This window comes from Puma concolor, chromosome C1 (genome assembly GCF_028749965.1).
Source record: "Puma concolor isolate L17-30 chromosome C1, mPumCon1.1.hap2, whole genome shotgun sequence".
NCBI lineage: Eukaryota > Metazoa > Chordata > Mammalia > Carnivora > Felidae > Puma > Puma concolor.
The window spans coordinates 71,168,089-71,183,346 of record NC_141674.1 but is presented as its reverse complement, the minus strand read 5'-3'; the positions used below and the strand labels follow the sequence as shown (position 1 = coordinate 71,183,346).

At 32.8% G+C, this 15,258-nt stretch overlaps 1 protein-coding gene across 6 annotated transcripts in view; it reads right to left on the bottom strand.

The window, feature by feature from the left end:
• The window catches only part of PRKACB (protein kinase cAMP-activated catalytic subunit beta), a 127,579-nt gene that overhangs the window by 33,053 nt on the left and 79,268 nt on the right, over window positions 1-15,258 (bottom strand). For 4 of the 6 annotated variants that reach the window (XM_086717410.1, XM_025935014.2, XM_086717411.1 and 1 more), the window contains exons 2-3: window positions 6,052-6,113; window positions 3,731-3,859 (exon numbers count right to left, since the gene is read on the bottom strand). In XM_086717410.1, coding sequence (XP_086573536.1) covers window positions 3,731-3,859; window positions 6,052-6,113 — 191 coding nt within the window. Of the gene's footprint in view, window positions 1-3,730; window positions 3,860-6,051; window positions 6,114-10,409; window positions 10,434-12,351; window positions 12,376-15,258 lie in introns of all 6 variants that reach the window. The other 2 variants (XM_086717408.1, XM_086717409.1) reach the window with 1 other exon arrangement.

The window sequence follows — 15,258 nt, the reverse complement described above, 5'->3', positions numbered from 1 at the left end:
ATGTAATCCTTGTAATACATTATGACTAAAGCATATTCTATTAATTCCTTAAGAAAGATAACAAAATATTAGGGGCTATCCAGACACTAACATTTTAACGACAGGTTTAATAAAAAATATTTGATTCAAATAAAAAATTTGAAGCATTTTGTTGTTGTGCTACCAACATGAGTGTACAAATCACCTGCTCTGAGGCCCAATGACCTCATCTAGAAAACAGAACATGAACTAGCTGGTTTCTAAGAGCTCCATGCTCAGATTGTACAAATTAGGGGTGGAGAGTTCAAGGAGGAGTCGAAGCTTGGATAAGAGTTCAGAGGGAGGGTGCAGAACATGAAAATAAGAAGAGGGGATAGTTCAGAGATCGAGTGTAACAATCTTTAAAGAGTAGACAGAAGGATAAAATAATAGGAAAAGGCACATTAAAGAAGAGCCCAAAAAGGCAGGAGCATAATTTAAAGAACAAGGGGTTACAGAAGGCAAGGGACAAGAGTTCTAAAACAAGTCCTGTGCTGGGAAAACTGGACAGCGACATGCAGAAAAATGAACCTGGACCACTTTCTTACATGATACACAAAAATAAAACTCAAAATGGATGAAAGACCTAAATGTAAGAAAGGAAGCCATCAAAATCCTCACGGAGAAAGCAGGCAAAAACCTCTTTGACCGTGGCAGCAACTTCTTAATTCAACATGTCTCTGGTGGCAAGGGAAACAAAAGCAAAAATCAACTATTGGGACCTCATTAAAATAAAAAGCTCCTGCACGGCGAAGGAAACAATCAGCAAAACTAAAAGGCAACCGACGGAATGGGAGAAGATATTTGCAAACGACATATCAGATAAAGGGTTAGTATGCAAAATCTATAAAGAACTTGTCAAACTCAACACCCAAAAAACAAATAATCCAGTGAAGAAAATGGGCAAAAGATGTGAATAGACACTTCTCCAAAGAAGACATCCATATGGCCAACTGACACATGAAAAAATGCTCAACATCAGTCATCATCAGGGAAACACAAATCAAAACCACAATGAGATACCACCTCACACCTGTCAGAATGGCTAACACTAACAACTCAGGCAACAACAGATGTTGGCAACGGTGTGGAGAAAGAGGATCTATTTTGCACTGCTGGTTGGAATGCAACTGGTGCAGCCACTCTGGAAAACAGTATGGAGGTTCCTCAAAAAATTAAAAATAGAACTACCCTACAGCCTAGCAATTGCACTACTAGGTATTTATACAAAGGATACAGGTGTGCTGTTTCATCGGAACACATGCACTCTGATGTTTATAGCAGCACTATCAATAACAGCCAAAGTATGGAAAGAGCCCAAATGTCCATTGGTGGATCGATAGATGAATGGATAAAGATGATGTGGTGTGTGTGTGTGTGTGTGTGTGTGTGTATAATGGAGTATTACTCGGCAATCAAAAAGAATGAAATCTTGCCATTTGCAACTACGTGGATGGAACTAGAGGGTATTATGCTAAGTGAAATTAGTCAGTGAAAGACAAATTTTGTATGACTTCACTCATATGAGGACTTTAAGACACAGAACAGATGAACATAAGGGAAGGGAAGCAAAAATAATATAAAAACAGGGAGGAGGACAAAAACAAAAGAGACTCTTAAATATGGAGAACAATCAGAGGGTTGCTAGAGAGGTTGTGGGAGGGGGGATGGGCTAAATGGGTAAGAGGCATTAAGGAATCTACTCCTGAAATCATTGTTGCACTATATATGAACTAACTTGGATGTAAATTAAAAAACAAACAAACAAACAAACAAAACACGTCATATAAGATGAGCAAAAAGAGCCCCCTGGTCTTGTTGATTAGGCCACTGGATTGGTGACCCTCAGTAAAGTCGTTTCAGTGGAGTAGCAAAAGGTAGGAGATAAAACAAGGAAACAGCTAAATTGTTGTAAGTTAAAGAATTAATAGGAAGTGATTAAACTATTTTTTCAGGAAGCATGGTTACCAAAGTTACATGATACAGGGCAGTAGACAAAGATGCACAATTAAATGTATTTGTAAACATGTACATGTGTATTTAATTTTAGAAAGACTTAAGTCATTACTCCTTTTCATGTTAGAGGCTAGATTTGTTTTTTGTTTTATTTTATTTTATTTATTTTTTCAACGTTTATTTATTTTTGGGACAGAGAGAGACAAAGCATGAACGGGGGAGGGGCAGAGAGAGAGGGAGACACAGAATCAGAAACAGACTCCAGGCTCTGAGCCATCAGCCCAGAGCCTGACGCGGGGCTCGAACTCACGGACCGCGAGATAGTGACCTGGCTGAAGTCGGACGCTCAACTGACTGGCCACCCAGGCGCCCCTGTTTTTTGTTTTAAATCAGAGTTTGGACTGGAACTTCAGACCAGTCTAATGCTGTGCTGTCCAACATGGTAGCCGCGAGAAATTTAACACTTGAAATGTGGCTTATCTGAATGGAGATGTACTGTAAGTATAAAATATACATCAGCTTTTGAAGACTTGGTATGAAGAGAGTAAAATATTTCAATGTTTATATTAATTACATGTACAATAATAATATTTTGGATACAGTGAGTTAAATAAAATCTATTAAAATCAATTTCAACTACTTCTTTTTACTTTTTAAATGTGGCTACTACTAAAAAAATAAAATCCTTTATGTGGCTCACATTATATTTTTATTAGACAGCATCAGTCTAGCCACTACCTATAACCCTGACTACTAGCTCAGTACTATTTCCTCCATATTTTCCTACATCCCAGTAAGCCAAAGTGTTATTCTTGGGAACATAATATCTATAACATAATATATTAAGATTTGCCATTCATCTTTTATGTTCCCTTCATCTTAAGTGATTATCAGGAAAATAAAAGCTTAATATTTAAAGCATAACTATCTTCAGACCTCCTGATTCATTAGACACACCAATATGTGATAAATACTTAAAAATTGATTTTTCAAAACGATTTAATTGACATCTAACATTATATTAGTTTCAGGCATACAACATAATCATTTGATTTTTTTTATTTTTTTAATGCTTATTTATTTTTGACAGAGAGAGAGAGAGAGAGACAGAGTACGAGAGGGGGAGGGGCAGAGAGAGAGGGAGACACAGAATCTGAGGCAGGGTCTAGGCTCTGAGCTGTCAGCACAGAACCTGATGCGGGGCTCGAACTCACAGACCGCAAGATCATGACCTGAGCCAAAGTCAGATGCTCAACCGACTGAGCCAACCAGGTGCCCCAATCATTTGATATTTTTTATAGTATTAGGATTCCAACTTTTTCTCTGCTTTAACTGACATTTTAAATTAAACAAACTCAATCATACTAAAGTGCTTCTACTCTTGATTAAAATAAGTCACAAAATAAAATCACTAAATTTCTGTTTCCTCACTCTAAAGGTCAAGTACACCTGATCCCTGCATTTTCCATAAGGCAAAAGGTAGTAGAGATACCTGTTCTTTACATGTTGAATTCAAGATTTTGTTAGTAAACATATACATACCTATTATATATGTAATTATTGAAATAATAATGTATCCCCATATACTTAACTATTAACTATGTATCTTACAGACAAGAAATAATAATGAAAATTAACTGCAACAATAAAATTATCTGAAGATATCAATGGAAAGTCGGTATATTGCATCTGTTTAATAATCTAGCTGATAAAACTGAAGTTTACCTGTCAGGTAAATAATAACAAATGCACTAACCTTCTGCTTATCTAAGATCTTCATGGCATAATACTGTTCAGTGACTTTATGTTTCACCAACATGACTCTTCCAAATGAACCTGTTCCAAGGGTTTTTTTCCTTTCAAAATCCTCCAGCCCGGCATTATTCTACAAATACATGAAAAATAAAAGAAACTTTAAAATTAGAAATTCTCATAAGACTATGGTGACTATCACAGATTTAGTTATATATAATCAGAAGAGATAATTTAATTTAAAACTATCCATTTAAAAACAATACAAAGAGACTACTGAGATCCCAGGTTATTGGTTCTATTTTTCCCTTTGAATAAAAAAAGAATCAATATTTGAAAAGAGATTATATTGTAAAATAAAGCATTACATAATATTAGGGAGGAAATAACAGCCTAAGCTGAAATTAGTACTAAGGATGATAATGAATTCCAATATGAATTCCTAGTATTAGACTCTTAGTATTCGTTCCCTATTTTAATAATTACAAACTGACCAGAAGTATACTGACAAAGGCAATCGTAGACGCCAAACAGTCTCAGTGTACTCACAAATAATTCTAATGAACAGATAAACTGAGGGATCAGAGTCCTTTCTCTGGAGTTACCTCTGAAGAAAGCACTACTTTACTTCATTTATATCTTTGTACAAGCTTATAGGACTAGATAATAATAGCATGAAAGATCCTAATGGCTCTCTCTCTCTCTGATGTTATAATAACCCAGTATTACCTAAAATATAATAATAAGGAAAGAAGAGTTCCTTATTCCCACAAGATAACCAAAAGTCAGAGTCCCAGAACAATAATCAGTCTCTTTTTCACCTTCGATAGATGCTTTGTTATGAGCAAACATCTTTGTTTGGCTTTGACTATAGCATAGAAGAAAAGGATTGGAGGCATCAATCTATTGAATTTGTTGCTGCCACAACAAAATGAAAATTACTAGGAAGAAATTATGTGCTAAATAGCCACAAGTAGTAATTGCTGACCCATTTGTTTAATAGGTTTTCATTATAAAGATCTCCATGAAAATCCTGGTAAAAAATATGTGTGCACTGTACACAGTCTGTACAGTATTTAGCTTGAGAAAAATGTGATGTAATATGATTCTTATATAAGCAAGGAATCTGGATAGTTACTGCAGTTCACTATAGTTGGATTTAATCTCTATTGCAAATCAAAGCTTGCCTTTGGAGACATAGCAGAGTTTCTTGCTGAATCATTACAGAGAGAGCAAGCAGCTCTAAGTTTTTACTTATAAAACTTGTTTCCATCAAATTTTAATTTCAAAATGCTAATGATTTTAAATTGCTATGAGATTCTATATCAGTGTGGAAAGAAAAAAAACCTTGTAATTCTGATTGAATTATTCAATTTTATGGATTAATGCTTCATTTTTTGGTTTTAGCAAAACAGATCGAACCATTTAATATAGTCCCCAACTAAGTAATGGAAACTGACTTGAGTAATAGACAAAAACCAGAACATCCCTTTTTGCTAGTTATTAATGCTTTTCATACAAATGTGCCATTTTCCTCACCTCTCTTAAATGTTCCACGTTAGATAATGCCTAACTTTTTGTGATCACTAGAGTGACTATGTTTTAAATTACAGATCATGCTCTTACTCTTAATGATGGTATCTTCCTAAAACATAATATTCAGAATTAAATATTTTTTAGTGAGAAAGACATCTGAAATAAAGATTTTTTGTGGTTGGAAAATAGGTATTCAAAATTTAATCCATTATTAAAGTTCATTAATTACTTATAACTTCAAAAAGATTTTTTGGCAAATATAAATGGCTCTTTTTATACACAGTTTTTAGATCTCAGCTACAATCTAAAAGTATTTATGTAGAATTTACCTCATCCAATGTTTATGAAGAGGGATCTCTGTGTATTTGGTATGTTGCCAATAGCCAAGTATTTGTGATTAAGGATTTGAAACTGCACAATAGTATCTGTTTGTGGTAATTAATAAAGATAACAAATATGCTATCAAAGGCACAAATCAAAATTACTATAATATTAACAAATATCAAGAGTTTGTAGCAGCTTGTAATTAGTATCAAAATTTGTAATTAGATATTATAATGGAAATTAGTTCCTCCTCCAATTTAGGTATATATAAAATTATTAGTTAGCAAATCAAAACATAATGTTATGATAATATTATGGCAAAACTCCCATGTTAAGCTCACTTTTTAAAATGCAACTTGAAAGTTTAATGCTACTTTAAAGTTTCTAAACTAGTAAATTACTTGGGTAAGAATCATGATTTTACATAGGACTTTTAAATCATAGAAAATTTTAAATATTCCTTACCGGAGTAGGATTTTCCCATTTTTTAAGAAAGTCTTCTTTGGCTTTGGCTAGAAACTCTTTCACTGAAAATAGATTAAAAAAACAAACAAATTTTGTCTTGTAAGAATATTTATATTACATGTAAATATACTTTAAAAATACAGACTTATGTCAACTTTTGTTGCCATGAAATATGTATTCATAACCATGATAAACTAGAGAGCTATTTAGTTTCTGTAAATAAGAAGCAAATATTTTCTTAAATTTCTGAGAATCTCTAATACTATTTTATATGGAGATCACTCTGATAATTTCAAATCTAATAATAAAAATACTGTTCCTGAAAACATACCTGAAAGTAACATAAATAAGTTATAAATCAATGTAGATCAAAATACTGATTGCTAGTAAGCCATCAGTGATATTAACAAAGCCGTGAAAAGTAACAAGTTGAAGCTATCTGATGAATGTGAACTCATTGATTTGTGGAGTTTCAAAAATAACTGACTTTGATGGAGGGCTGTTTTCAGGTTTATAAAGATTTATGTTATTGGATTTGTGTTTTCTCTGCTGAAGGCAGAGAGAAAAAGGAAGAACACAGGCTACATATAAAGGATGGCCACCAAAGACAAAAACAGAACAAAACACCAAAAACAAAACACTCAAACAGCTTTAAAAAAATCTCATTCTAAATTTAGAACAAAACTACATGCCTGAATGCCTAATCTAAAATGTACACTAAAGCGTTCAAAACCAGATGTTTATCTAGTGATCAATAACAGCCACATTATCAAGCTGTGGTTTGAAGTTTTAGATTTGTTAAATGACGAATCATTTAAAAGGTTTCCTCTTTTTCATTTTCTTTCCACGAAGTTTTCATAATGACTTCTGTTTACAAAATGACTTCAGGAATTTAAAAACAAATAGGAAAAGGATTCCAGAGATAAGATGGCATTAACAAAATGTATTCTTGTTCTTACAGTTAGGTCTGAGAGCAAAACCTGGTGATTCAAGAGGTATTTATTTTAGTATTTCTTTTTGTTTGGAAGTTCCGAGTATTCCTCGGATATCTAAATCTAAAAATGAAGAAGACAATAGAATTTAAATGGTGTTGAAATAGTAAAAGGCTAGGCAAAATGAACTTAGAGTGGCACCCTGGCATTTATTTCAGAAATACTAAGAGTGATGATAACGATGATGATGATGATAAGAAGAAGAAGAAAAGACCAAACATTGGAAGTGAGAGGCTCATAAATTCTTTAATGAGGTCTCTAATGATGTAGTGGTATTAAAGTGAGGCATTTTAAGATATATGTTATTATTTCCTCCTTCACTTTTGTAAAAGAACTTTGCCAAAACACTGTTACTAACCAAAAAGGCTGTTGGCATTCTAAAGGTTTTGAGATTTCAAAATGGTGATGACAAGCACCAAGAGCAGACGTTAGTTTTTAAGTGACACTAAAGTGTTCATTTCTGAAGACATTATTTTACTACTTTATATAAACTGTCACTGTATTTTGCTGTAAAATACTCTCAAAATACCTATTTTAGAAAATTTGAGAAAAATAATTTTTAAAATTAGACTCTCCCCCATTGTATGAAAATCTCCTCCACCAAAACAATGAATCAAATAATTGTACCTCATTATGCAGATATGATCTCATTCTTCCCGGGGGTGGATTTGGGGGTGGATAAGTCTTACATTTTGAGTTTAGGATGGTTCAGGCCATCCTACTTCTAAAAGTTAATGTATTAGTTACAACTGAAGAAGAGTGGTTTTATAAGTAAGATTGTGTTTATTTAATTTATGTATTCTTTTGCATGGAGCAGACATATTTGCAATGGCATTGCTTTAGAGATGACAGCTATGATAAATTAAAAACATAATTTCCTGATAAATGCAACTGTGGCTTTTAAGAAACAACAATTTGTGATTCCCAAAATATACATCTGATTTCCTTTGAAAAATGTTTTTGGTTATCTTCTATTTTTAGAACTTGCACATCAAGTTGCAGTATAAACTCTCCAGATGCCTGCATGAGTATAGATAATTTGGAGACAAGCAAGAGAATCAGGGAAAGAAAAAAAAAAATTCTCAACATCCTATTTCAGCTTCTCCTGTCACTTCCTGCTAAGTGGATCTGGAGTTAAGAAAAAAGTAACTGGTCAATGGAAGGACTGGCGTTATTGGCCAAAGATGGTGCATGTACTGCAAGAAAACTTCCTTTTCCCTACTTGGTGAATGAGCTAGACGAAAAATTTCAGGCACTACTTAATTTCATTTGCTAATAGGATATTCAGGAAATTCTTTGAAATGTTCTCTGTACTCATCAATGTTCCAAGTTCACTGATAAGTAACGTTACAGAAAGGAAGTAACAGTTCTCAAAAAGGTCTTACATGAAAATTATCAGAATAGGTATGAATCAAAGTTATTAAATTTTGTGAATTATTTCAACAAATAAGGAGATTCCCTTTTAGAGTAAGGATAAGCATTAATTATAATGTCATTAAATACTTCCATGAAGCAAACTCTTTTCGAAACATTTTTTAATCACGTAAGTATATATACACACAGAAAATCTCTAGTTTATATGTGCACTACTCAGATGCAAAGATGAACATAGTTAATTCTGTAAAAATATAAGTTAACCAAAATATACATCTTATAAATACAAACACCAGAAATAAAATATTTCACAATATGCTGGGTTATGAATAACTCTAAAAACAATAGGCAATCTAGAACCACATGTATTTGCTTTGGTTTTTATTATTTTTAGACAGTGGTGAATTTCACTTTCTAAATGTTTTTCTCTGGTTGTTTAAAAAATTTATACCCACTGACATAAGGTGTTGGCAGCTAATTAACAAAATAAGTGGTGGGAGAGACAGCCACATTCAAACACTGCAGCACATTCAATCCAGACTTCCAGACTTTAGAACTGGAAGTTCTAAATATTTTGGTCTTCTTATTGTGCTCTAATATGTACACAGTATCTACATTTAACAGTTTAAACCATTGTGATAGCCTGAAACAGCCCTAAGTTTTGGAGCTTGGCACATCTGAATTATAATATTGGTCCTAATATTTCTTAGCTCCACGATTATGGGTAGCTAAGCACCTTACAGTGATTAATAACTCTCCTTAGGAAAAGATCTCAATGAAGAATTTTTCTGCAAGTATATTGTGTTCTGTAACAGTCAATAATGTACTACAGAAAATGAAAAGGGCACACCAAAAATTAAATCAGTTTCTTCCTAGGAGTATTTATTTCAATTATATATATATTTTCCAAATAAATTTATATTCTTTTCAATTTGCATCATTTAGAGATTGCATTGTATTCTGCAGAAATGAACATACCACAGGAATCTATTCCTACAAATAGGAATGTTTACCCACACTTATGAGATAAAGAAAGAAGAAACAAAGTCACAATTTTTATGTGTTTCCACAAATGTACAAAAAATGTAATTCTTATCACCCTCAAAATATTTTTGAATATATTTATACACAGGACATAATTTCAAAATTAGATTACAAAGTTCATTTTAAACATTAGGAAAATTCATTGAAAAGTCAAGTATGGCTTATCTTTATTCCATAATATGCAGATAATTTTACAATGAATAAGAATGTTTCACTAATTAGATTTAGAAAATGTATTTATTAGGCACTTTTGGTTTCTGTGTTAACTATACTACATTACTGCTTATTATATAACAAGAGCATGTTGTTAGTTATAGGATGCCATTTTCCAATGCTTAAAAGAGGTTATCATTCATGTTTTGAAAGAAGAGTTTAGAAATCTATTACTATTACAGATTACAATTACTCCAGATGTTTATTTCTCTAGTTTATCGTAATGAGGTAAGTGTCACCTCCCTCTCTAACACGTCTTTTACAATAAAAACACAGCTTTATTAAACTTTTATTTAATGTATGTCAGAACAAAGAAAAGAGAAACAAACAGAAAATAGAACAAAACAATATAAACTCTCTGGGGTAAATATTCAAATAGTAGCTATTTTGTTCAAAATTTACAACAGTATATTTTATTTAAAAAAACATTCATTAATCTGGGTTATCTAATTTAGGTGGTGTGTATTAATCTTTCTTCTGCTACCCTGTACAACTCCCACTACTTTCCAGGGCTATATTTGTTGTTTCTAAAATATCACATAAAAAGTGCAATATAAATCATTTCTATAGACCAAACTCAATATAAAGCTAAACCATTTCGTCCATCAACTAAAATATTGTATTAACTCTGTATACTTTATAAAAATATAACTTATGAGGAGCATAACAATTTGCAAACAACCAAAGAAAAAGTTGGAAAGGTAACATTTGTTTTATTAAAAAGTAGTTGCCTACCAGATACTTCTGAAGAGGAGCAAGCTTGTATTCAAAAAAAAAAAATTAATTAAACAATGATTAAATAACGCTCATGAAAACAACATATTAGCACGAAGTCACCTATATACATTGTCTCAGAATATTATGTATAGAAATAGAACATTAATACAGAAACTCAATATTTTGACAGCACATATTCAAATAGGACATCTTACAATTAAATGCTAAAGAAATAAAATCAGTACTTGTTTAGTGTCAAAATCAATACCATTCTAATTCTTAAAACAACTAACAAAAACTTTTAACTCTCAGAGCAATAGTGCTAACAATATGAAGTGGTATATGTATTGAAATACACAGCCTGTAACTATTGCAATACCATCACTGGACTTGTGTTATGTATCTGAAACTCTACTCTAGGAAAAACAACATTCATTTCAAAACTTCGTTAACTCCCTTTTGAAAGACCTTAGTGTCTTTCAGGCATTTACTTCTTTGGTGCCAGTTTTAACAATCTTTTTAACAACATTTATTGAGCACTGTTTTGTGGTGCCAGAAATTGAGCGAGACTTTGGGAACACTACAGAGAACACATATATTTACATTGTTAAAGAGGTGAAAAGGTAACGGGGAGAGAGATGAAACATTAGAATGCAATATGACAAAAACTACAACTAAGGGAATCATAAGGTACTATAAGAGCTCAAAAGAGGAAATTGGTAGGTAAAAATAAGGCATAGAGGACACAGCATTATGTTAAGTCTTAAGGACAGAGTTCCTCTACAAGATAAAGTTGAGGAAGAAGGCATTCTAGGCTGGGATGATCTTGTGTAAAAAGGTATGGAGGAAGTAGGGGTGCTCAGTCGGTTGGGCGTCCGACTTTGGCTTGGGTCATGATGTCTCGGTTTGTGAGTCTGAGCCGCGCGTGGGGCTCTGTGCTGGCAGCTCAGAGCCTGGGGCCTGCTTCGGATTCTGTGTCTCTTTCTCTCTCTGCCCCTCCCATATTCATGCTCTGTCTCTCTCTGTCTCTCAATAATAAATAAATGTTAAAATAATAATAATAAGGTATGGAGGAAGCATCATGGTTTATCCCAGCATTGGCAACTGACTTGCACAGCTGCAGCATAGGGTATAAGTGCCCTGTAGCAGTGAGGGGTGAAGTGTGTAGGTAAGCAGGTGCCCAAACATGAGGGTAACTGTTTGCCAGGGTGATGCTTTTCAATGTGTCTGAAGGAAAGGGGGTAAACAGAGTTAGTCACAATTGCTAGACCCTATTTGTTCTGGAAAACAAGAAGCAAGATCATTTGCTAAGGAAGAGGGGAGCCAGATGGAGTAAAGAGCAGTGATGGTGGGGATTTGAGGCCTGGGGCTTAAACTTTGATGGCTATCTATGTAGGGAATAAGGGAGGAGGCTATTCCTCTAAAATCTCCTGCGAGGGAAGGAGAACCTATCAGGTACTATAAAGAGTGGTAAGTTTCTTAATACCTTTTTTGAAATAATAGTTTAAAACTTTTTACTTTTTAGATTATAATTCATGGGCCTCCTGATCTCTGCAATTAAATTATTTTCATCTTCCTCCTTTACCTTAATCAAAGCATTAGTCTAAGAGTTATTTGGTATATATCAGAGAGCACAGAACAGGATGGAAACTGAGGTTAATTACCTATGAAAACACCAAGTTCTATCAGCAAATAACAGAACAGTACAATCCCTTCCAAAACCTCTGGAAAGTGTAAATCTAGTTAAGTGTCTGTGTTCTGGCGCCCCTATTTCAAACACACCCCTGTTTAGAGCTCTACAATGGTTATTTTTAAGAATAACCCCACACACATACACTGCACTACAAATATTTTCAGTAAACTAAATATAAAACATTCTAGTTGACACAAAATACCTAATAAAAATGCAATTTATAGCAACAAAGGAAACAGAATTATTCTGTAAAAAATGGTTTCCTACCAGATGCTTCTGATGATTTGCGTGCTTGGTCAAAAGGAATAAATAAGTTAAACAGATTAAATAACACATCAAATAACATACCCACAAGAAGTATCTATCCCATATGCTCATTAGTATATTTACACATAGAAATAGAATGAAAAATACTTGGGCATCCATATTCAAAAGTGTTTTTATCTAAGGCTTACAACCCATACCCTCACATTCATAAAATATATATATATATATATATATATATATATATATATATATATATATATATATATATATATATATTTTAACCAGCCAAACCCTATTCTAGAAATCTGTTAAAAAATATCATATTCTATCCCTTTAATGTGTAGAGCAGTGTGTTCACTTTGCTCAAGGGATGCTTTATTTGCTTCACCATATTCAAGCAAGTTCACTCAGAGCAAGTTCACTATAACCTTAAAATTTATAGTGAGTGTAAAAAATAACTTTACTGCAATTGCATTTGTACATTTCAGTGGATGGGACTAGGCCTACTTTTGTTTTCTAAGATATCATTTGGTCTTGCACAAAATCACAGATGAATGGGTGTTTGGAAATTTAACAGGCGATAAAAACTATATTTCCTATTGTATTATCTATTTTATTCCTCTTTCTTTTTCTTATGCTTTTTTTTATTGGTTAATTCTTTATCAAGTCTTGGTTACAAGTGAACAGTATAATTGACTAACTTTCACTAACTTGTTACAAAATAATTTTTTGTGAGACATATATTTAAATGATCAAATTACAGAAACATTAATTTATTTAATATGTACATAGAGAGATGGATATACCATGAATCCACATAGTGTACTAATTCACAGCTCATGTTATGTACATGCTTTCTCTCCCAACTTGCTCTCTATTTAGGGATGCTGTGGATTTTCTTGGCCATCCAAGTCATGTTTGATTAGAGAACCTGGATGCTGACAGGATGAGGTAATAAAAACTTAAGCTAAATTTCTAGCCATAAACAACCCAAGTAATCTTTAAAATGCTCTTTCAAGAAATGTACTTTACTTCCCTAATTGTTCAGAGACTTTTTCTTAGAGTAATATTATATCTATCACAGTCATATGCTAAGGATTTTCCATTCAGTTCTGAATTAAAATATTCTGTCTTGCTATCAGACAGTATAGAGCTGGGAGTGGATCCCTAGTTGATAGGGTGTGTACATTTTCAACTTTACCACACAGTAATACAGCAAGTGGCTCAATATATGTTGTGCAAGTTTATTTTGCCACCATATCTTTGATGACCCATACCCGTAACAAAATGTGTCACTAATATAATGGATATGAAATCATATCTTTTTACGTTTATTTATTTTTGAGACAGAGAGAGAGAGAGAGAACCAGCAGGGGAGGGGCATAGACAGAGGAAGAGAGAGAGAGAGAGAGAAACAGAGAGAGAGAGAGAGAGAGAGAGAGTGAGTGAGAGGATCTCAAGCAGGCTCTGCGATGTCAGCACAGAGCCCAATGTGGAGCTTGAACTCATGAACCATGAGATCATGACCTGAGCTGAAATCAAGTGTCGGATGTTTAACCGACTGAGCCACCCAGGGGCCCCTGAATTCATATCTTTTTGTTAAAAATTAGGTAAATGTCTCTCAGTAAAATTTTATAATTTTTTTCCTTAAAAGTCTTATTATGTTTTATTAGATTTAGTCCTAGGTTCTTTAGAGTTTGGGTTGCTATTGTAAAAGCAAAATTTATTAAAGCAAAAAGTATTAAAAATTACCATTTGTTTATTACTGATGTATAACTGATGTTTATATATTGATCTTATTGTATCTGGCAAACTCTCTTATTAATTCTAAAATAACATTGGTAGATTCTCTTGAATTCTCTAAGCAGACCTATCATCTGTGAATAATGACAATTTTGTTCCATCCATTTTTTTTATTGCCTTACTTACTGTGCAGGTTATGACTAAGAGTTCAATATTGTACAGAAACAGACAATGAGCATCCGTTTCCTGTTCCTAACTTCAGAGACAATGTTTCTAATTAATTTTCTTTTCCCATACTTTACTTGTAAAGCTCTACTTGACTCAATAAATAAATTTAAGAGTATCTCCTCTTTTTCAGTTCTTTGAAAGATTTTGTACCAGACTGAAATTTTCATTCTTTGAATATTTCCTAGAACTTGATTGGAAAACTGCCCAGTCCTAATTATGTTAAGTTTTGAAAAAAGATTTTAATTATGATTAAATCTTAAATAAGTATAGTTCTCATCAGTTCTTTCAAAAGTCTTTTCCACGAACTAACCTTTGGTTCTGATGGATTTTTATTTTCTATTCTACTGGTTTTTGCTCATGTCTTCCTTAGTCTTTTTCTTCCTTTGATTAACCTTGCCTTGCTCTCTCTACTTATTTACTTGAGTACTTACATCATTAATGTCCTTCTCCTTTCCTAACATAAGCATTTAAAAATTTGTCTCTAAATTCACTTTAGCTGTACCCCACAAATTCTCATTGATAGCTGAATTTTAACTTCATGAGTTTATTCTTGACCTGTGAATTATTTGAATTTTTGTAATCCCTAAATATACTATTTGTGTGTTTGTTAATCTGTTTAATTAGTCTTTTTTACTGATTAAACTTAATTGCTTTGTGGGCAGAGACTATGGCCTATATGTCAATTCTTTAAAATATTTTGAATATGTTTAGTTGAGTGTTCTATACATTTCTGTGTATTCCCCCATTACTAGGTGATTATACTAGTTATACTAGCATAACACTCTTTATAAATATCCATAAATCTTATATATTTACAATTTCTCCTTCTAAATGGTCAATTTTGTTTTATATGTTTGGAGGTTCTGTTAGAGATGCCTGGTCTTTTTTCTCTTACATATATATGTTTTTGTGTGATTATTAATTTTAAATGGTAGT